General features: G+C 45.2%; 1 protein-coding gene across 1 annotated transcript in view; it reads right to left on the bottom strand.

The window, feature by feature from the left end:
• The window catches only part of SLC5A11 (solute carrier family 5 member 11), a 65,466-nt gene that overhangs the window by 12,401 nt on the left and 30,559 nt on the right, over positions 1-22,506 (bottom strand). Inside the window, exons 8-12 of the mRNA XM_058440277.1 lie at positions 15,651-15,690; positions 15,198-15,319; positions 8,602-8,682; positions 1,733-1,938; positions 80-215 (exon numbers count right to left, since the gene is read on the bottom strand). Of these exons, the coding sequence (XP_058296260.1) occupies positions 80-215; positions 1,733-1,938; positions 8,602-8,682; positions 15,198-15,319; positions 15,651-15,690 (585 nt within the window). The remainder of the gene's footprint in view (positions 1-79; positions 216-1,732; positions 1,939-8,601; positions 8,683-15,197; positions 15,320-15,650; positions 15,691-22,506) is intronic.

Raw genomic sequence — 22,506 nt, 5'->3', positions numbered from 1 at the left:
TTCTAATAATACATTTAGAATAATTCACATGGTCTGAGACTCACATACTGATGACCTCTTTCCCCAGCTGTGTTCTCACCTGGGAAGAGGATGCGGCTGACCATCCCAGGGAACACCATTATGAAGAGGGGCAGCACCTTCAGGTACGCAGCCATCAGAGCACCTCCTTTGGCATGGGACAGGTTCTTGGCAGCCAGAGTCCGCTGGACAATCACCTGGAAAAGATCAAGGGGGTTGGAAACTGGGAATGCTGATATAGTTTGGCTGTGTCCCCACATCTGTCCAGAGTTTATGGACATATAAGCAAGTGCTATATTTGCAAATGCAAATATTGATTCTATTCTCCTTTTTTTTTTTTTTTTAACACGAAAGGTCTTCTTGTACACATGGTTCTGCTTTTTGATTTTCTCCTTTCTTTTTTCACACCAGTTATGTATCTGCCTTTGCTCTGGGTGTTCCTTCTGCTACAAACTCTTCCTCCAAAAATCACAGGGAGCTCTTGCTCTTCTACAAAGTCTTTGGTCAAAGGTAACTTCTCAATGACACCTCCCCTCAGCACCCTACATTATTTGAGACAGGGTCTTACTGTCTCAAGCCTGTTGCCCAGGCCGAAGCGCAGTGGTGCGATCTCAACTCACTGCAGCTTTGACCTCCTGGGTTCCAGCGATCCTCCCACCTCAGCTTCCCAAGTAGCTAGGACTCCAGGTGCACACCACCATGCCTGGCTAATTTTTTATTTATTTATTTATTTATTATTTTTATTTTTTTAGAGACAGGGTCTCACTATGTTGCCTAGGTTGGTCTCAAACTCCTGGGCTCAAGTGAGCCTCCTGCCTCAGCCTCCCAAAGTGCTGAGATGACAGGTGTGAGCCACCTGTCACCCCATTTTAAATTGCACTCCCACACTCTACTTTTTAAAATGATATTTATCACATTTTAACATCTCACGTAATTTACTTATCGTCTCTGTCTACTCCCATTAGAAGAAGGGAAGCTCTACAAGGGCAGAGAGCTTTGTTTTATTAGCTCCTGATTTTAAGTGCCCAGAAGAGTGCCTGGTACGTAGAGGACACCCAGTGTGTATTTGCTGAACAAATGATGTCCAATAGGAGTTTTAACCCCCATTTAAAAGGTATCATCTCCTTTGCTTACTGGATATTCCCAGACATTAAGCAAAGTGTATTAGGCCAGCTGCAGTGGATCACACCTATAATCCCAGCACTTTGGGAGGCTGAGGCAGGAGGATCACATGAACTCAGGAGTCTGAGAGCAGCCTGGTCGACATAGTGAGACCTGTATCTCTACTAAAAAATAAAAATATTATAATAAATAGCCGGGCATGGTGGCATGTGCCTGTAGTCCCAGCTACTCAGGAGGCTGAAATGGGAGGATCTCTTGAGCCCAGGAGATGAAGGCTGCCGTGAGCTATGATCATGCCTCTTGCCTTCCAGCCTGGGTGATAGAGTGAGACCCTGTCTCAGAAAAAAAAAAAAAAGCAGAGTGTGTTGAGTTTTACCCTTTGCAAATATCAGCAGCTTTGGATTTGTCATTCACATTCACAAGAGCAAGAAATAAAATAGCATGTAGAGCAATGGAAAGGAGAAAGTAGTCAAGGAAGCAGGGAAAATGCAAATGAGAGACGAGATGGAGGAAGAAGAAAGCACCGACTTCAGCCACCCTAAGGAAAGAAGCAAAGAGAAGGAAAAAGCTTGCTCAGGCCACTGTCCTGTACCTGATCCGTGCACCAGTACCAGAGGGATGGGATGGACATTCCAAATAGGACCCCTGGCCACGGGAGATCAGATGTCAGCGGATCTCGGAAAATATGGAAGGCATCTTCCCGGGGCAGCCCGCAGCTGCTGTTCTCGCTCCGGTTGCTAGCCAGGGCCAAGAAGTACTTCTCCTTCAGGCCTTCCATCCCTCCAACTGCGGCAAAACCTAGAATTCAGAGGAAGCCTATTTTCCGGGAACTCAGATTGGTCCATGGCAAGTGATGAGGAGATGGCTGGAGATTGGTGAAATTCTAGTACGACCAGAGCCACCAAAAAATGTTAATCCCCTTAAGGGTTCTTAACCTCCTCCCCATTTTTTTTAACTTAAAAAAAATTAATATTAGAGTTTTATTGGACTATAATTGACCTAACCATAAATTACAAATATTTAAAGTGTAAAAGTTGATGTTTGACATCAGTATTCACCCATGAAACCTCCACCACAAAGTAATGAATGTATCTATCCAAGTTTCTTTTCTTTCTTTCTTTTTTTTTTTTATTTGACATGAAGTCTTGCTCTGTCACCCAGGCTGGAGTGCAGTGGCGCAATCTCGGCTCACTGCCACCTCCACCTCCCAGGTTCAAGCGATTCTTCTGCCTCAGCCTCCTGAGTAGCTGGGATTACAGGCGTGTGCCACCATGCCTGGCTAATTTTTGTACTTTTAGTAGAGATGGGGTTTCACCATGTTGGCCAGGCTGGTCTCGAACTCCTGACCTCAAGTGATCCTCCTGGCCATCGTCCCAGGCCATTGTATGTTCTTTAAGCCCATTGAATTCCCCTAAAAATAATTTACTACCTCCCTAAAATCATCTACACTTGTCCACCTCCTTTTTCCTCAAGAAGTACGGTATGGAAACATCTGTATGACATTAGGATATTGAGAAATCACTCTGTAATTCTCCCCTGTGCGTGCTAATAAATTTGTATACCATTTCTCCTATTAATCTGCCTCTTGTCAGTTGATTTTCCAATGAGATTTCCAGTCTTTACTTCTACAATTGCTTCTCAGAATAATACTTCTAAATAATGCAAAAATACATAGGATTGCAAAGAAATCAAATATATTGAACCATCAAAATATTAAAAACGTGACATAGTAATTTATTTATTTGTTCCATTAAATTGTAAGACGGGCCAGATGCAGTGGCTCACACCTGTAATCCCAGCACTTTGGGAGGCCAAGGCGGGCGAATAGCCTGAGGTCAGGAGTTCGAGACCAACCTGGCCCACATGGGGAAACCCCGTCTCTACTAGAAATACAAAAATTAGCCAGGTGTGGTGGTGGGCGCCTGTAATCCCAGCTACTCAGGAGGCTGAGGCAGGAGAATCTCTCCGGGAGGTGGAGGTTGCAGTGAGTCAAGACTGAGCCACTGCATTCCAGCCTGGGTGATAGAGTGAGACTCCGTCTCAAAAAAAAAAGGGGAAAAAAAGAAAGAAAAGAAAAGAAAAATTGTAAGACCTCACAGTAGGTCTAATAATGGTTCCAGGTTTTGTTGTTTTGTTCTTAGAGACAGAGTCTCATGCTGTCACCCAGGTTGGAGTGTAGTGCTACAATCATAGCTCACTGTAACCTTGAACTCCTGGGCTCAAGCTATCCTCCTGCCTCAGCCTCCAGAGTAGTTAAGACTACAGGCATGTACCACCACATCCAGCGACTTTTAAAGTTTTTTGTAGAGATGGATCTCACTATGTTGCCCAGGGTGGTCTCGAACTCCTAGGCTCAAGCAATTCTCCTGCCTCAGCCTCCCAAAGTGCTAGGATTACAGGTGTGAGCCACCGCATACGGCTTATATTTTGTTTATTTTCTCATTCCTAATTATGCTGTTTTCTCTTTTTTTCTTGGTTTGATTTGAAACTGCATTTTATGGTTCTTTTCAAAGAAATAGATATTGGGCCGGGCCAGGTGGCTCACACCTGTAATCCCAGCACTTTGGGAGGCCAACGCGGGTGCATCACCTTAGGTCAGGAATTCAAGACCAGCCTGGCCCACATGGGGAAACCCTGTCTCTACTAAAAATAGAAAAATTAACCAGGCATGGTGGTGCATGCCTGTAGTCCCAGTTACTCGGGAGGCTGAGGCAGGAGAATCGCTTGAACCCAGGAGGTGGAGGTTGCGGTGAGCCGAGATCACACCACTGCATGCCAGCCTGGGCAACAGAGCCAGGCTCCGTCTCAAAAAAAAAAAAGAAAAAAAAAGGCCAGGCGCGGTGGCTCACGCCTGTAATCCCAGCACTTTGGGAGGCCGAAGTGGGCAGATTGCCTGAGGTCAAGAGTTTGAGACCAGCCTGGCCAACATGGTGAAACCCCATCTCTACTAAAAATACAAAAATAAGCTGGATGTGGTGGCACGAGCCTGTAGTCCCAGCTACTCGGGAGGCTGAGGCAGGAGAATTGCTTGAACCCAAGAGGTGGAGGTTGCAGTGAGCCGAGATCGTGCCACTGCACTCTAGCTTGGTGACAGAGCGAGAGTCCGTCTCAAAAAAAAAAAAATAGATATTGGAGTAACTGGAGTAACCCATAATGTAGTTTTCTTTTTTCTAAATCACTAAATTGGGCTTTCATATTTATGAATATAAATGTTTTTATAGAGGTACAGCTTTGACTGTATTAAGTATGAAATGTAATGTTCTCATTTTTTTCTGCATAGACTGTAATTGCAGCTTTTATTTCCTCTGTGACCCAGGCACTATTTAGAAGATGGCTATTAAATTTCTAAGTAACTAGATTTTTTAAAAATTTACACTTTTTCTAATGAGTTTAATTTTGGGGGTTTATATGAGTAAGATAATATAATCTGAACAACATTTTAATACATATTTTTGTAAAAATTTTTTTCAATGATTAATTTTTGTGGGTGATTCCATGAATGCTGGAAAAAGATGCATTCATGATAGGAGAATGCTTATTCATTTGTAGAATTTATATCTTCTAAATCCTTATTATCTTCTTGTTCTGTTAAGCTATTTTAGTACTGTTTTGGTTTCTGTCAACTTGTAACAACTTCTGCTTTGTGTATCTTGTTGCAATGTTATTTAATAAGCAAAGGTTATATCTTTATTATGAATTTTCTATTTTCAATATAAAATTACTTATCCTCCTGTTTATTGCTTTTTGCCTTATGTTATACTTTGTTTTATATGTGCCACTTGCAAATTATATCAAGTTACATTTTCTTAACCCAAACTATAAATCTTGAGTTTTGTTGAGAAAATAAATAATATATAGCTAAGGAAAAGAAAAACAGAACAAAGAGCCACACAGATTGTAACTGCTTATAAGAAGTCTTGTCTTTCAATAGGGAATTTTATTCCATTTACTTGTATTGTAATAACTGATATTTTTACTATTTGCATTCTCTTTTATTCTTTCCCTTTGGTTGTGATTTCTTGTTATTCTCTTTTAAGAAAAAAAAACTTACACGCACACATATTTCCTACATTAAGGGGGAGATTTACATGAGTGTCTGCTTGGAGTTCAGTATTTCTTCTTCATGATGTTTTTCTTCCTATTTGATGGGAAATCTAGCATACTATCTCTCCCAACATTTGAAAGTTTTTGTTAGTAAAATAGGGGGTTTTAGATCCAATTTTTATTAAATTGTTATATTCTTTATGTAATATTTGCCTTGACCAGACAATTTTTCAGATCTGTAACAGTTTTAACTGGATCATTATTTACTACCATTTTCTCTTGAGTCATAATACCAACTCTCGATTTTGTTTTGTTTCTCTCTTGTATCTTCAAGACAGGCACGTAGGTCCTCCCTTTACTAAGTCCTTGCATAGTTCAGAATATTTCTGCAGCCCTGGCAAACAGAGAACTTGGCTGGGTATCCGATCCTTACTTAGGATACAACTTTTCCCATAAAACACATCTGTAGCCCTTGCTCCACTGTCTTTTGGCATTTTATTGTTATGAAGGAGGGGAATGAGACCAGTTTGTTTATTATTTTTAGCTCATTACATTTTTTCTGTCTGGATTCTTTTGTCTTATATACAGAGTCTCACTCTGTCACCCAGGCTGGAGTTCAGTGGTGCAATCATAGCTCACTGCAGCCTCGAGCACCTGGGCTCAAGTGATCCTCCTGCCTCAACTTCCTCAACCTCCCTGATCCTCCAGTCCCCACCTGAGGCCACAGGTGTGTACCACCACACCCAGCTAATTTTCCATTTTTCATAGAGTGGGGTCTTGCTTTGTTGTCCAGGCTGGTCTCAAACTACTGGCCTCAAATGATCTTCCCACCTCTCTGTCTGTATTCTTCAGTATTTAAAAATTATTCTTATACTTCACATTTTTTTCATAATGCTTCTACCTAGAGATCTTGTTCATCGATTTTGCCTAAGATGCAGCAAACCCTTTACACCTAGCTAGATATATCATCCTCCTTTTAAGAAAAGTTATCTTTTGTGATTACTTTAATTATTTACTTTGTTCCATTGTTTTCTGAACTTTTTTCTAAGAATAAACATTTCTCAAAAAAAAAAACAGAAAAAAGAAAAAGAATAAACATTTATCAAATGGTATATTTCTGCTCTCTGTCTTCTATATTTGTCATCTTTTCTTTTATAATTTTATTATTTATCCCTTTTCTCTGCATTTTATTAGAACTCCTATTTGTTTTCAGCCGGGCATGGTGGCTCACGCCTGTAATCCCAGCACTTTGGGAGGCCGAGGTGGGCAGATGACAAGGTCAAGAGATCAAGACCATCCTAGCGAATATGGTGAAACCCCATCTCTACTAAAAATACAAAAACTAGTTGGGCGTGGTGGCGCGTGTCTGTAGTCCCAGCTATTCGGGAGGCTGAGGCAGGAGAATTGCTTGAACCCAGGAGGTGGAGGTTGCAGTGAGCCAAGATCACGTCACTGCACTCCAGCCTGGTGACAGAGCGAGACTCAAAAAAAAAAAAAAAGAACTATTTGTTTCATCCTGGGCTTGATTTTCTTTAGCATTTTTTCTGCTATTTACATGCTCCAGTAGGGAATTTAATTCTGCTAATTTATTTAGAAAATTTTAGAAAATTTATTGTAATCTTCTCTAATCTTTTTCCTTTGTATCTGCTTCTACTCTCCTTTCATCTCAGTTTGTCCTCTACTTCTATCTTTCATATATGTTTCACAGAGTTCAGGATTCCAAGCATGGCACTCTCTTGATATTTTCTTCTGAGTCCTAAAATATATATATAAATTTCAGCACTATATATATATATATATATATATATATATATAATTTTCAGCACTATATTCTGCCATCTTCAGGATTATGATCCCTTTCACTTTCCTGTGTTTCCTATATTAGTTTTCATAGCCCTTTTTTTTTTGGAAACAGGGTCTCGCTCTGTTGCCCAGGCTGGAGTACAGTGGCACAATCTTGGCTCACTGCAGCCTCAACCTGCCAGGCTCAAGCCATCCTCCCACCTCAGCCTGTCAAGGAGCTGGGACTACAGGCACATGCCACCAAACCCGGATAAGTTTATGTTTATTTTTTGTAGAGACAGTCTCACTATGTTGCTCAGGCTGGTCTCAAACTCCTGAGCTCAAGTGATCCTTTTGCTTTGGCCTCCCAAAGTGCTGGGATTACAGGTGTGAGCCACCACGCTCAGCCTTTGTTGTAGTCTTTAAGGCTTAATGAATGGCTTACCTCTAAAAGATAGAAACCTGTGAAGAGTAGTGTTCCCCTCCTTAACAATAATAATAAGTTGGCTAATCTACAAAATTATAGCTTCCCTTGAACCTATCAGATTGCTGAGGCCATAGAGCAACCAACTGGCCTGAGATCTCAGAAAACACAGGAGCCTCCAAAGAGACATGACCATTGGCAGCAAAACAAAGAAAGACAGGATCACCATATGAGCTGGTACAAAGAATTGGGCGAATATTTTGAAACGAATTGCTAAAGTCTAGGTGTGGGCTAGTGCTAGAGTTTAAAGCTTCTGTAGGCTGGATGCAGTGGCTCATACCTGTAATTTCAGCACTTTGGGAGGCCGAGGCAGGTGATTGCTTGAGCCCAGGAGTTTGAAACCAGCCTGGGCAACATGGCGAAACCCCATCTATTTAAAAAAATGAAAAAAATTAGCCAGGCATGGTGGTGCACACCTGGGGGCCCAGCTACTTGGGAGGCTGAGGCGGGAGGATTGCTTGAGCCCAGGAGGCAGAGGTTGCAGTGAGCCAAGACTGTGTCACTGCACTTCAGCCTGGGTGGCAGAGTGATATCCTGTCTCGAAACAAACAAACAACAACAAAAACCTCTGTAAGGAAAAGCTGTCTCTTCACATTCTTTTATTTAGTCATTCAGTTATTTTTCCATATTAGTATAGAAAGAGATTAATTTTTACTTAAAAAAAAAGTGCCAGGTGGGGCGGCTTTGGGAGGCTGAGGCAGGAGGATCACTTGAGGCCAGGAGTTTGAGATCAGCCTGGGCAACATAATGAGGCTCTAGCTCTACAAAAAAACAAAATAAAAAAAATTAGCTAGACATAATGGCCTATATCTGTAGTCCCAACTACTCATGAGGCTGAGGTGGGAGAGTCACTTGAGCCCAGGGGCTCAAGGCTGCAGTGAGCTATAATCACACCACTGCACTCCAGCCTGACTGACAGAGCAAGACCCTGTCTCAAAACAAAAAACAAAAACAAAAACAGTAAGTTTCCACAAGAAGCACATTTCTCTTCTAGCTAAAATAACCGTGCCTCAAGCAAAGCACCTGTGACAAAAATTCCCCAGTAGTATGCTCTTTGACAGATGGGTTTGCCGTTCACAGTGTTGAGAGCAGATATCCCTGCTGGAGAGAGGTGCTGTCGTCCACCCAAGTGATCCGGGGACCCCACTTACTGTAGCCCATCAAGGTGAGCGCTCCTATAAGCATGATCAGCGTCTGCAGCGCATCCGTGTAGATCACAGCAGCCAGGCCACCTGGTGGGATGAGCACGGAGGTGAGGGTCAGGGAGTCTAATGAGAAGGGGTTACTTTGGGTCACCAAGGGAACCTGGAAGGCCAGGACCCGATGGGAGATTTCTTACTGCTGATTGATTGCAAAGAGGGCCATGATCACTCCTCCCTGTGTGCACGTCCATTTTGCAATGTGACTTTGCTGCTCCTTTCATGTTGAGGTGAAGTTGATTTCTCTGCTTCTCACATGGGCTTGGCCACATGACTTGCTTTGACCAATAGAATGTGGGGGAAGTGGTATGGGACTCTAGGATCCCTGCAGCTTCTGCACTTACTCTCCTGTTGCCCTGAGACCATTTGCTTTAAGAAGCTGGGTCTAACCTAATGAAGGAAGAGGGCCCCCACGGAGGGGAAGCCCAGTCGACAGCCCAAGCTAACACCAGCCATGTGAGTGAGGCCACCCTCTTCCAGCCAGTTGCTCCACCTGCCACCGAACTATAATTCGCAGAGCCAGGTGAGACCAGCAAACATCCACCCAGGCAACCCATGGACTTGTGGGGAATAATAAACCATTGGTTTTTCAAGCCCCTCAATTTGTGGGTGGTTTTTTAACACAGCAATTTTCAACTAATACAGGAGGTGGTGCTTAGGCCACAGTCCCCAAGCTCTGAACACCTTTATTTATTTATTATTTACTTATTTATTAGAGCCAGGGTCTCACTCTGTCAACCCAGGCTGGAGTGTAGTGGTGTGATCATAGCTCGCTGCAGCCTAGACCTCCTGGGCCCAAGTGATTCTCCTGTCTCAGTCCCCCAAGTAGCTAGGACTATAAGCATGAGCCACCATGCCCGGCTAATTTTTAACTTTTTTCTAGAGATGGAGTCTTGCTGTGTTGCCCAGGGTGGGCTCGAACTCCTGGCTTCAAACAGTCCTCCTGCCTCGGCCTCCTAGGGTGCTGGGATTATGGGTGTAAGCAACTACACCCAGCCAACACCTTTATTTTTAAGACTGGATAAATGATGTGAGTATTAGGTATTCAGAGGCCCCCTAGACTTCCTGAAGAGGATCGTGGTGGTGCCTCAGAGGATTCTTGTTGAGTTTACCACTTGCAAAAATCTTCGAAATGGGCCAGGAAAGGTGGCTCATGCCTGTAATCCCAGCACTTTGGGAGGCTGAGGCAGCCAGATCATCTGAGGTCAGGGGTTCGAGACTAGCCTGGCCAACATGGTGAAACCCTGTCTCTACTAAAAATACAAAAATTAGCCAGGTGTGGTGGGGCACGCCTGTAATCCTAGCTACTTGGGAGGCTGAGACAGGAGAATCACTTGAACCCAGGAGGCAGTGGTTGCAGTCAGCCAAGATCGTGCCACTGCACTCCAGCCTGGGCAACGAAGTGAGACTCTGTCTCAAATATATAAATAAATAAATAAATAAATAAATAAATAAAATTTCATAATGATGATCCTGGTAGCAAATCTATCAGCATCTGGAAAGAGCAATCTTTCCAGTCTCTTCCTTAAACCTCTGTTCTTCCTCCTTCCCTGAGGAGAAGGGACACTTATCCAGTAGAAACATGTCTACTAGAGGGCACAGTCACTGTACAATTTAAAAACCCTGTGCCCGTAGGTGTGGTGCTCTCTGGGATCCCTCCTTCTTTGCCAGCAGGAATAGGGCTCTCTCACAAGGGGGAGGAGACCTGGCTTTGATTCTGGCCTCAGTTCCCTGCCGTTCACGTATGCAGTGAGTCAGCCTGAGTGTGGTGAGGTCCTGGTGTTGGGTACCACTTAACCCCACCATCCTTTCTATATCAACAGTGATGAGGATCTCTCATATGCCAGGTACTGTGGGGAGCATTTTGTTCAGTCTTTCACCAAATAGCTGGTGAGCTCCCCACCAAGTTCTACACGGTAGGGATGCAGAGGCCAACAAAATGGCATGTTCCCTGCCCTCATAGAGCCTACAGTCTAATGGGGGACACAGACCTCCAAACAAGAAACACCAACATTCATCAGCTCTGGCAGCCTGCCCTCCCCTTTTCCCCTGCCCCAGGCACATTGCTTCTGCTAGTTCTGAGAACTCAGCCAAGGTCTTTCTGTATCAGGGGACTTTGCATGTTAGATTTTGTCAATTTTCGGTTTAGAACATCCAACAGTATTCCATGGCACTTAGAACAAATGCTAGGCTCATTTTGTTTCCTTCGAAGCTCTGGTCCCTGCCCTTTTCTCCAATCCCACTCTTACCACCAGGGTTGCTGCTTAGCACAGTGCCAGGGGGTGCCATTTTCACTCTGGTTGGTGTGAATGGCACCCCTTAGAGTGGAAGAGGGCACAGCCTACATAACCATTTGCTCAAGCAGGTTCTCATCTCAGAGTCTTTACTGCAGCCCTTCCCTCAGCCTGGAATTCTCCTCCCCTGCATTGCTCGTGGGTGTTATTTAAACTTGGTTGAGATACGAAAAAATGCTCATCATCACTGATCATCAGAAAAATGCAAATCACAGGCCGGGTGCAGTGGTTCACATCTGTAATCCCAGCATTTTGGGAGGCTGATGCGGGCGGATCACTTGAGGCCAGGAGTTCAAGACCAGCCTGACCAACACAGTGAAACCCTTTCTCTACCAAAAAATACAAACATTAGCCGGGCATAGTGACTGGCACCTATAGTCTCAGCTACTCAGGAGGCTGAGGCAGGAGAATCACTTGAACCTGGGAGATGGAGGTTGCAGTGTGCCTAGATTGCACCACTGCACTCCAGCCTGGGCGACAGAGGGAGACCCTGTCTCAAAAAAAGAAAAACAAGCAAACAAACAAAAAATCACTACCACAATGAGATATCACCTCATACCAGTCAGAATAGCTTTTTTTTTTTTTAATATGAGTCTCGCTGACCTCAGGTGATCCTCCTGCCTTGGCCTCCCAAAGTCCTGGGATTACAGGTGTGAGCCACTGTGCCTGGCCAGAACAGCTTTAAACTTAAAAACAATTAAGAAGTCAAAAGATAACCGATGTTGGCGAGCTTGTGGAGAAAAGGGAACACTGATACACTGTTGGTGGGAGTGTGATATGGTTTGGCTCTGTGTCCCCACCCAAATCTCATGTTGAATTGTAATCCCCGCATGTTGGGGGAGGGTCCTGGTGGGAGGTGATCGGATCATGGGGGTGATTTTAATGGTTCAGCACCATCCCCAATGCTGTCTGGTGATAGAGTTCTCATGAAAGTTGGTTGTTTAAAAGTGTGTAGCACTAGGCCAGGCACAGTGGCTCACGCCTGTAATCCCAGCACTTTGGGAGGCCGAAGCGGGCAGATCACCTGAGGTTGGGAGTTCGAGACCAGCCCGACCAACATGGAGAAACCCTGTCTCTACTAAAAACACAAAATTAGTTGGGCATGGTGGCAGGTGCCTGTAATCCCAGCTACTTGGGAGGCTGAGGCAGGAGAATTGCTTGAACCCAGGAGGTGGAGGTTGCGGTGAGCTGAGATTGCACCATTGCACTCTAGCCGCAAAAGGGTAAGTCTCCATCTCAAAAAGAAAAGAAAAGAAAAAAGTGTGTAGCACCTCCCGCTTCACTCTTTCTCTCCGGCTCCATCATGATAGGGCGTGCTTACTTCCCCTTTGCCATCCACCACGACTGTAAGTTTCCTGAGGCCTCCTAGCCATGCTTCCTGTTAAGCCTGTGGAATTGTGAGTCAATTAAACCTCTTTTTTTTTCATAAATTATCCAGTCTCGGGTAGTTCTTTATGGCAGTGTGAGAATAGACTAACACAGAGTGTAAGTTAGTTCAGCCACTGTGGAGAGAGAACTGAGAATTGAGCTACCATTTGACCAGCAATCCCACTACTGGGTATGTACCCAAAGGAAAATAAGTCATCCTACCAAAAAGACACATGCCCTCATATGTTCATCACAATACTATGCACAATAGCAAAGATATGGAATTGACACAGGTGCCCATCAACAGTGGATTGGATAAAGAAAATATGGTACAGATATACCATGAAATACTACACAGCTATTAAAAAGGACAAAATCATAACCTTTGTAGCACATGAATGTGGCTGGAGGCCCTTATCCTAAGTGAATTAATGCAGGAACAGAAAACCAAATACCGCATGCTCTCACTTATTTGTTTATTTTCTTTTTCTTTGAGATGGGGTCTTGCTCTGTTGCCCAGGCTGGAGTGCAGTGGTGCGATCTCCACTCCCTGCAACCTTGCAACCTCCGCCTCCTGCGTTCAAGAGATTCTCCTGCCTCAGCCTTCCACATAGCTGGGATTACAGGCACCTACCACCACACTCTGCTAATTTTTGTATTTTTAGAAGAGAAGGGGTTTCACTACGTTAGTCAGGATGGTCTGGAACTCCTGACCTCAGGTGATCTTCCCACCTTGGCCTCCCAAAGTGCTGGGATTACAGGAGTGAGCCACCATGCCTGGCCCACATGTTCTCACATATAAGTGGAAACTGAATAAACATTGGGTACTCACGGACTTGAATAAGGGAACTGGGGACTACTAGAGGAGGGAGAGAGGGAGGGGGACACCAGTTGAAAAACTACCTATTGGGTACTATGCTCACTACCTGGGCTAATGGATCCATTTGTACCCCAGACCTCAGCATCATGCAATATACCTATTAACAAACCTGCATGGACCTCCTGAATCTAAAATAAAAGTCGAAGGTGAAAAAAAAATTGGTTGAGATATCACCTTAGAGAGGCCTTACCTGAATATTCTATGTAAAAAAAAAACAACAACAAAACAAAAAAACCTGTCCTCCATCTCTTCACCCTAATTAATTTTTCCTTATAGCACTTATCAGGTTATAATAATATACACTGACATATTTATTTATTTATTTATTTTTGAGACAGAGTCCCACTCTGTTGCCCAGGCTGGAGTGCAGTGGTGCGATCTTGGCTCACTGCAACCTCCGCCTCCTAGGTTCAAGTGATTCTCTTGCCTCAGCCTCCCGAGTAGCTGGGACTACAGGCATGCGCCATCATGCCCAGCTAATTTTTCTGTATTTTTAGTAGAGACAGGGTTTCACCATGTTGGCTAGGCCGGTCTAGAACTCATGACTTCAGGTGATCCACCTGCCTCGGCCCCCCAAAGTGTTGGGATTACAGACGTGAGCCACCACACCCAGCCTGATACTATTTATTGATTTCCCTGTTCATTGTCTCCCATCCTCAATAAGTTCCTCTGGAGTAGAGATACTTGTCTTATTTACGTCTGTGCCTCATTCCCTAGCATGATGTCTGGCACATAGTAGGAAATGTATATCCATATACACATACCTGTATATGTAAATACATAATATATAGATACAAGGTACATAATATAGAGATACCAGTGTGTTTGTGTCTGTGCACACACAGGCACACACAGACACAAACAGACACACACATATATATGGAATGAGTTATATTATGCCAAGAGGAGGCAGAGAAGGGTGAAAATAGAGTGGAAGATGAGATGATGAATATTTAAAAACAGGTACTTCTCAAGGCCCTACTGCGTGCCAGGCACTCTTCTAGGATACAGGTATGAGGGGGAGAGATGAGGTTACCTGCCCTCGGGCTTCAGGATTGCAGTAGTTTATTATCCAGCCTTGTATTGTGCCTGTGAGTGCACATGGCTCAGCATTTAGTAGGTGCTCAAGAAACAGTTCTGGGATACATGAATGGGAAAAAACAGTATGCCATTGTGGTGCATTTAAAAAATGCTTTATCTTTTTTTTATTCTGAGACAGAGTCTCACTCTGTCTCCCATGCTGGAGGGCAATGGCACTATCTTGGCTCACTGTAACCTCCACCCCACCGGGGTTCAAGGGATTCTCCTGCCTCAGCCTCCCGAGTAGCTGGGATTACAGGAGTCTGCCAGCACGCCCGGCTAATTTTTTTTTTTTAATTTTGTTGTGAGCCGGTGTCTCGCTCTGTCACCCAGGCTGGAGTGCAGTGGCGTGATCTCGGCTCCCTGCAACCTTTGCCTCCCGGGTTCAAGTGATTCTCCTGCCTCAGCCTCCTGAGTAGCTGGGATTACAGGCACGGACCATCATGCCTGGTTAATTTTTGTATTTTTAGTAGAGATGGTGTTTTGCCATGTTGGTCAGGCTGGTCTTGAAATCCTGACCTTGTGATCCACCCACCTTGGCCTCCCAAAGTGCTGGGATTACAGGTGTAAGCCACCGCGCCTGGCCTAATTTTTGTATTTTTAGTAGAGATAGGTTTTTGCCATGTTGGCCAGGCTGGTCTGGAATTCCTGACCTCAAGTGATCCACCTGCCTCGGCTTCCCAAAGTGCTGGGATTACAGGCATGAGCCACCGCGCCCGACCTAAAATGCTTTACCTTATCAGGTAACCCCCTTCCTTTGGATAATGGTCAGGAGAAATCTTTTTGTCTAGGGTAAAGGAGTGATGTTTAATGAATAAATGGGTCTTAGCACAATGGAACATCAGAAGATGGGCAAGGAGAAGGTAGAGTGGCCCACAACCCCTGCCCACCACCTCTTTCAGGTGTTACCCTTCGTTCAGTCTTACCAGCAACCGTGTATACAGCAGTGATGGCCAGCAGCCCAACTATGGCCAGGTACAGATCGAGGTGCAAAGACTGCTGGATGAAGATGGCACCTGCATACATGTCTACCTGTGAAGAAAAGAGGTTGATGGATGAACAAATGAATGAATGAATGAATGAATGAATGAATGAATGGTCATTTGCAACACAGGTTCCCTGGGATCAGGGCCTAGCCTAGATTCTGACAAACACAGAAGAGTCATACATCATCCCTTCTTCATCCATTGCATTCCAGATCAGGGGTCTTAAACTGGAGCCCTGCGGGCCCTGGGCTGATGCAGCAGCCTCCTCAATGGTCTTCCTGCTTCTGCTTTTGGTCCTCTCACACTCCACCTTCCACACTGCAACCTTCATTAAATATCATCGTGATCACATCATCCTTCTCCTCCCCACTCAAACTCTTAAGTGACTCCCCCATTGCCCCGAAGATAAAAGCTAAATAAACGAGGCTAAATACTCACTTCGCACTCCCAGACCTCCACAGACTCTGAAATACCCTCCATTTCTCAACAAGTCATGTGTACCTGGGCCTCCCAGATTTTGCCTGTGCTGGTGCATCCGTCCGGAGGGCCAATCCCCTTTCTCTAACTGTAAGTTCCTCCTGGGATGTAACTTCCCCTAGAAGGCTTCCCACATCTGCAGCTTCCTACCAGACTGCAAGTGAACATTCTAGAAAGGAGCCTGTGTGTCTGTCCTGCAGTCTGGAGCTGGCGTAGATTCACTTATTGTTGTTTGGATTGAATGGAATCCCTTCTGCTCCCCCTCACCCCTTCCCATAGGACAAGCTCCTCCCTCCTCCCTGGTTGGAAGCGAAGACAGCTTCTGCTGAGGGGCACATGTCTGGAGGTTGCAATACACCTGTTCTTTGCCACTTCCTAGGACATCTGCCCATCCAAAGGTCAGGGTGGGGCAGCGCAATCAGCCATCAGCACATCTGATAAACAGCTGATCACTATCTAATTCCAGGAGGAAGAGAACAGTCCTATCCAAGGGTTGGCAGGGTTCTTGGAGTCCCATTGATCAACCCACACCATCCTGAGATGTTGACAAAGAAGTTTTGGCAGGAGTAGGAGACAAAGTCCTTCCCTCCTTTCCTCTACCTTTTCTCCCAATTTCTTCTTTTTTTTTTCTTTCTTTTTTTTTGACACAGAGTCTCGCTCTTTCACCCAGGCTGCAGTACAGTGGCATGATCTTGGCTCACTGCAACCTCTGCCTCCCGGGCTCAAGCAATTCTCCTGCCTCAGCCTCCCAAATAGCTGGGACTACAGGCATGCGCCACCACGCCTGGCTAATTTTTGTATTTTCTGGTAGAGACGGGGTTTCGCCATGTTGGCCAGACTGGCCTCAAACTCCTGACCTCAAGTGATACACCCGCCTCAGCCTCCCAAAGTGCTGAGATTACAGGCGTGAGCCACTGCACCCAACCATTTTCTCCCAATTTCCTCTGTCCACGTTTACCTCCCCCCATCCCATCTTCCTCTAATCTCCCTGCAGCCTATGAAAGAGGAGGAGAAAGGGGATAGTGAGGAGACACTCCCGAGCAATGATCTGTGCCTTATCTTCTCCCCATGCTGCATGGGTGACGCCAGGCTGTGTCCCTGCCTTACCGAGATCTTGGTGAAGATGTAGATAAATAGGTAGAGTACAGCCAGGATGATAGGGATTCTGATGCCACCGAAGCGCTTCCGTAGGTATTCTGGCATCGTGGTGACCTGAGGGCCAGAGCTGAGATTTCACCACCAATGGACTTCACCACCAGCACGTGACCTCCCCCACCAGCCCTTCCCATCTGCTCCTGCCCCCACAACTCAGAGCACAGAAGGTCTTCTTGGGATTCTCAACTTGATACTTAAGAAGGGAGGAGAGGGACCCAGCGCAGTTGGTTCCTATCACTTTGGGCAAGGGGAATCACTTGAGTGCAGAAGTTTGAGACCAGACTGGGCAACATGGTCAAACCCCATTTCTATAAAAAAACACAAATGTAGTCATGCGTGGTGACAGGCGCCTGTCGTCCCAGCTACTCAGGTGGCTGAGGTGGAAGGATCACTTGAGCCTGAGCCCAGGAGGTCGAGGGTGCAGTAAGCCATGATCATGCCATTGCACACTAGCCTAAGGGACAGGGAAACCCTGCCTCAAAAGATATACACATGGTAGACAAAAATAAATTCTAGGCGGATAATAGATTTAATTGCGACGCCATGAACTATGGCTCACACCTGTAATCCTAGCACTTTAGGAGGCCAAGGTGGGAGGATTGCTTGAGCCCAGGAGTTCAAGACCAGCCTGGGCAACATCTCTATTGCTACAGTAAGACCCCATCTCTATTTTTTTTTTAAAGACATGTAACCTAATAGAAAAATGGACAAAAGTCCTAGACAAGTTACTTCCTCGAAGAGGAAATCCAAATGGCCGGAAAATGCATAAAAAGAGTTGCCAATTAAAAACAGGAGATGGCCAGGTGCGGTGGCTCAGGCCTGTAATCCCAGCACTTTGGGAGGCGAGGTGGGAGGATCATCTGAGGTCAAGAGTTCAAGACCAGCCTGGACAACTTGGCGAAACCCCATCTCTACTAAAAATACAAAAATTAGCTGGGCATGGTGGCTGTAGTCCCAGCTACTGGGGCAGTGTGTGTGTGGTGGGGGACGGGGTGAGGCAGGAGAATCAAGAATCGCTTGAACCCAGGTAGGCGGAGGTTGCAGTGAGCTGAGGGTGCGCCACTGCACTCCAGCCTGAGCGACAGAGCAAGACTCCGTCTCAAAAAATTTTTAAAAAGCCGTGAGATATCACTACACATGCACCAAATTCGCAAGAATCTTTAAGTTGGAGAATATAAAATGTCACCAAGGATATGCTGAATTGCAGGAAAGGGAATTTTCATATGCTGCTGGTGGGAATATAAATGGATAAAACTACTCTGGGAAAATGTTTGTCAATATCTTGTAAAGCCAAAGATGAACATATCCAATGACCTAGAAATTCCACTCAGAGGTAGATTCTCTCACCAATGCTTGTTTATGTGCAGAAGAACACATTTACAAAAATGTTCACAGCAGTGCTGTCTATCATAGACCAATACTGGGAGCAACTTAAATGCCCATGAACAACAGAATAGATAAATATATTGGGATGTGAGTCACACTACATGATACTGCATAGCAGTGAAAATTAACACATCAGCTACATGTAACAAAAGAATATTACTCCAAGCTGGGTGCAGTGGCTCACACCTGTAATCCCAGCACTTTGGGAGGCTGAGGTGGGTGGATCACCTGAGGCCAGGAGTTCAAGAACAGCCTGGCCAACATGGGGAAACCCCGTCTCTACTAAAAATACAAAAAGTAGTCGGGCGTGGTTGTGTGCACCTGTAATCCCAGCTTCTTGGGAGGTTGAGGGAGGAGAATTGCATGAACCCTGGAGGCAGATGTTGCAGTGAGCTGAGATCATGCCACTGCACTCCAGCCTGGGCAGCAGAGCGAAACTCTGCCTCAAAAAAAAAAAAAAATTACTCCAGTTTTCAATTATCTATAACCCACCCTTCACTAAAAAAAGTAAAATTCAACCGCATTCTTCAGGTATGCAGAATTAAAACTGTAAAGAAAAGCAAGAAGTAATTACTTGATAGGAAAGCCAAGGAGAAGGGAAGGCATTGTGATTGTTCTTTTTTAGAGACAGGGTCTCGCTGTGTCACCCAGGCTGGAGTGCAGTGGCACGATCATAGCTCACTGCAGCCCTGATCTCCTGGGTTCAAGCAATCAGTCCTCCTCCTCAGTCTCCCATCCTCTTGCCTCAGCCTCCTGACTAGCCGGGACTAAAGGTGCACACCACTAGTTTCAGCTAATTCTTTATTTTAATTGTTTTCGTAGAGATGGGGGTCTCACTATGTTGCCCAGGCTGGTCTCAAACTCCTGGCTTCAAGCAATCCTCCCACCGCAGCCTCCTAAAGAGCTGGGATTATAGACCTGAGCCACTGTGCCCAGCCAGCATTGTGATTTTCTAAAGGCAGGGGACATTATATTTCCTTCCTTCCTTCCTTCCTTCCTTCCTTCCTTCCTTCCTTCCTTCCTTCCTTCCTTCCTTCCTCCCTCCCTCCCTCCCTCCCTCCCTTCCTTCCTTCTTCCCCTTTCCCCTTTTCCCTTTTCCCTCCCCTCCCCTCCCCTCCCCTCCGTTCCCTTCCCTTCCCTTCCCTTCCCTTCCCTTCTGACGGAGTCTCACTGTCACCCAGGCAGGAGTTCAGTAGTGTGATATTTGCTTACTTCACTCCATCTCCTGGGTTGAAGCAATTCTCCCACTTCAGCCTCCCGAATAGCTGGAACTACAGGCACCTGCCACCACATCTGGCTAATTTTTGTATTTTTAGTAGAGACAGGGTTTCACCATGTTGGCCAGGCTGGTTTCAAACTCCTGACCTCAAGTGATCTGCCTGCCTCAGCCTCCCAAAGTGCTGGGATTACAGGCATGAGTGACCGCACCTGGCTGACATTATGTTTTCTGTCTTGATGTGGGTGTTCCTTTTACAATAATTTGTCAAGCTGCACTTTTGTGTTGTGTGTGTGTGTGTGTGTGTGTGTGTGTGTGTGTTTTATTGCTTTTCTGACTGTTTATTTCATGTCCTAATAAAAACAAATTGGGTAGCTTTTGAACTTTTCTCAACACTGGCATTTATTATCTAGGATGGGTTTAACCTCTCCTTTGTATACCTGTAAGATATTGCCCAAAGGATGTCTAGATCTAGGAGATTTTATTTTCTTATTTAACAATAGGTTGGAGATCAGCATCCCTTGTCACAGCATGAAATGGGATAGCCCGGCTGTCCAGTTCCCTATTAAGGGACATGGTGGTTGTTCCCAGGTTTTTCTATTACAAACAACTACTAAAGCCATTTCAGATCTTTGCATCTGGCTGGTGCAGTGGCTCACGCCTGTAATCCCAGCACTTTGGAAGGCTGAGGCGCGTGAGGTCAGGAGTTCGAGACCAGCCTGACCAACATGGTGAAACCCCGTCTCTACTAAAGATACAAAAATTAGCCGGGTGGGGTGGTGGGCACCTGTAATCCCAGCTACTCGGGAGGCTGAGGCAGAGAATTGCTTGAACCCGGGAGGTGGAGACTGCAGTGAGCCAAGACTGTGCCACTGCACTCCAGCCTGGGTGACAGAGCGAGACTCCATCTCAAAACAAACAAACAAAACAAAACAAAAAAAAACAAACTTTGCATCTTCTCAACCTAAAGCTTCACAAGTTCCTTTCTCACTCTCAGCTGATGACATCATCTTCTGCTTGCCAGAGAAAATGGAAGCCATCAGGTGAGAATGTCTGGCAACCCTAAATATTCACTCATCTGCATCTCTACCATCATATATGCCTTCCTGTAGTTGGCGCTCAATAACTTTCTCGATGCTTTGACCCGGAGATCTTCATTTCCAGTCCAGTGTTGTTATACCTCAGATGCTGTGTCTACATGGCAGCTAGCCACAGGGGTCAGGAGCAGACCCAGGTCTGCTCACCAAAAGTCTCGCTTTTAGGCTTTTGGGATTACCTCCAAGGGAGGTTACCTACCCATATACCCCTGCCCTTAATACAGAATTGAACTATTCTCTGTCACTCAGGCTAGACTGCAGTGGCGTGATCCTAGCTCACTGCAGCTTCCAACTCCTGGGCTCAAGTGTTCCTCCCACTTCAGCCTCCAGAGTAGCTGGGACCACAGGCACTCACCACCAGGCCTGGCTAATTTAAAAAAATTTTTTAGTAGAGATGAGGTCTTGCTCTGTTGTCCAGGCTGGTCTTGAAATCCTGGACTCAAGTGATTCTCCCTCCTTGGCCTCCCAAAGTGCAGGGATTACAGGCATGAGCCACTGCATCCAGCCTGAAGGATTTTTAACATGATTTCTGATTCCTAAGCTTTTTCTACTTTGTGTGTGTGTGTGTGTGTGTGTGTGTGTGCATGTGTGTGTGTGTGTGTGTGTGTGTTTGAGACAGGGTCTCATTCTATCCCCCCAACTAGAGTGCTGTGGCACAATTATGGCTCACTGTAGCCTCAACCTACTGATCTCAAGTGATCCTAATCCTCCTGACTCAGCCTCCTGGGTATCTGAGACTATAGGTATGCGTCACCACACCCAGCTAATTTTTGTATTTTTTGTAGAGATGGGATTTTGCCATGTTGCCCAGGCTGGTGTCGAACTCCTGGCCTCAAGCAATCCACCCAACTCGGCCTCCCAAAGTGCTGGGATTACATACATGAGCCACCATGCCCAGCCTACTTTGCGTATTTTTAACATTTCCATAATAAAAAGCTAAAATCAGTTATTGCTTTATGAACAATACTGGGATATTGTGTGATCTTGCCATATGCCGTAGAACATCTAGAACAGAATTAAGTTTAGAAAGTATGAATGATGCAATGCTGCCAATGAGATCATAGATGATTTTTTAAAATCTGCTTTTCAGGCCAAGCATGGTAGCTCATGCCTGTAATCCCGGCACTTTGGGAGGCCGAGGTGGGTGGATCACGAGGTCAGGGGTTCGAGACCAGCCTGGCCAACATGGTGAAGCCCATCTCTACTAAAAATACAAAAATTAGCTGGGCGTGGTGGTGGGTGCCTGTAATCTCAGCTACTTGGGAGGCTGAGGCAGGAGAATCTCTTGAAACCAGGAGGCAGAGGTTTGCAGTGAGCCGAGATCACAAGATTGCACTCCAGCCTGGGCAAGAGCAAAACTCTGTCAAAAAAAAAAAAAAAAAAAAAACCCCAAAAAAATGCTTTTCAAACAGTCAAAAGCAGCATTATTTTGTAACTAAAACGTTGACATTTTGTACCAGTCAGGAATAGCTCAATTATTATAGTTTTGTGTGCAAAGGAAGAAAAAAAATCACTGAATCATATATATGATTTTAAAATACATATATGATTTAAAAATATATATATATATATATGCTTGAGACAGGGTCTCACTCTGTCACACAGGCTGGAGTGCAGTGGTGTGATCTCAGCTCACTGCATCTTCCGCCTCCTGGGCTCAAGCAATTCTCACGGCTCCTCAGCCTCCTGAGTAGTTGGGATTACGGGTGCTTATCACCATGCCTGGCTAATTTTTGTATTTTTTTAGTAGAGACAGGTTTTCACCATGTTGCCCAGCCTGGTCTCGAACTCCTAGGCTCAAGGGATCTGTCTGCCTTGGCCTCCCAAAGTGCTGGGATTACAGGCATGAGCTATATACTTTTATTTTTATTTTTTAGTAAAAAGCAGAAACATAGGTTGGGCATGGTGGCTTATGCCT

Source organism: Hylobates moloch, unplaced genomic scaffold (genome assembly GCF_009828535.3).
Source record: "Hylobates moloch isolate HMO894 unplaced genomic scaffold, HMol_V3 SCAFFOLD_6, whole genome shotgun sequence".
Lineage (NCBI taxonomy): Eukaryota > Metazoa > Chordata > Mammalia > Primates > Hylobatidae > Hylobates > Hylobates moloch.
Note: the sequence above shows the minus strand (reverse complement) of the source record. Positions and strands in the feature narration are given on the sequence as shown.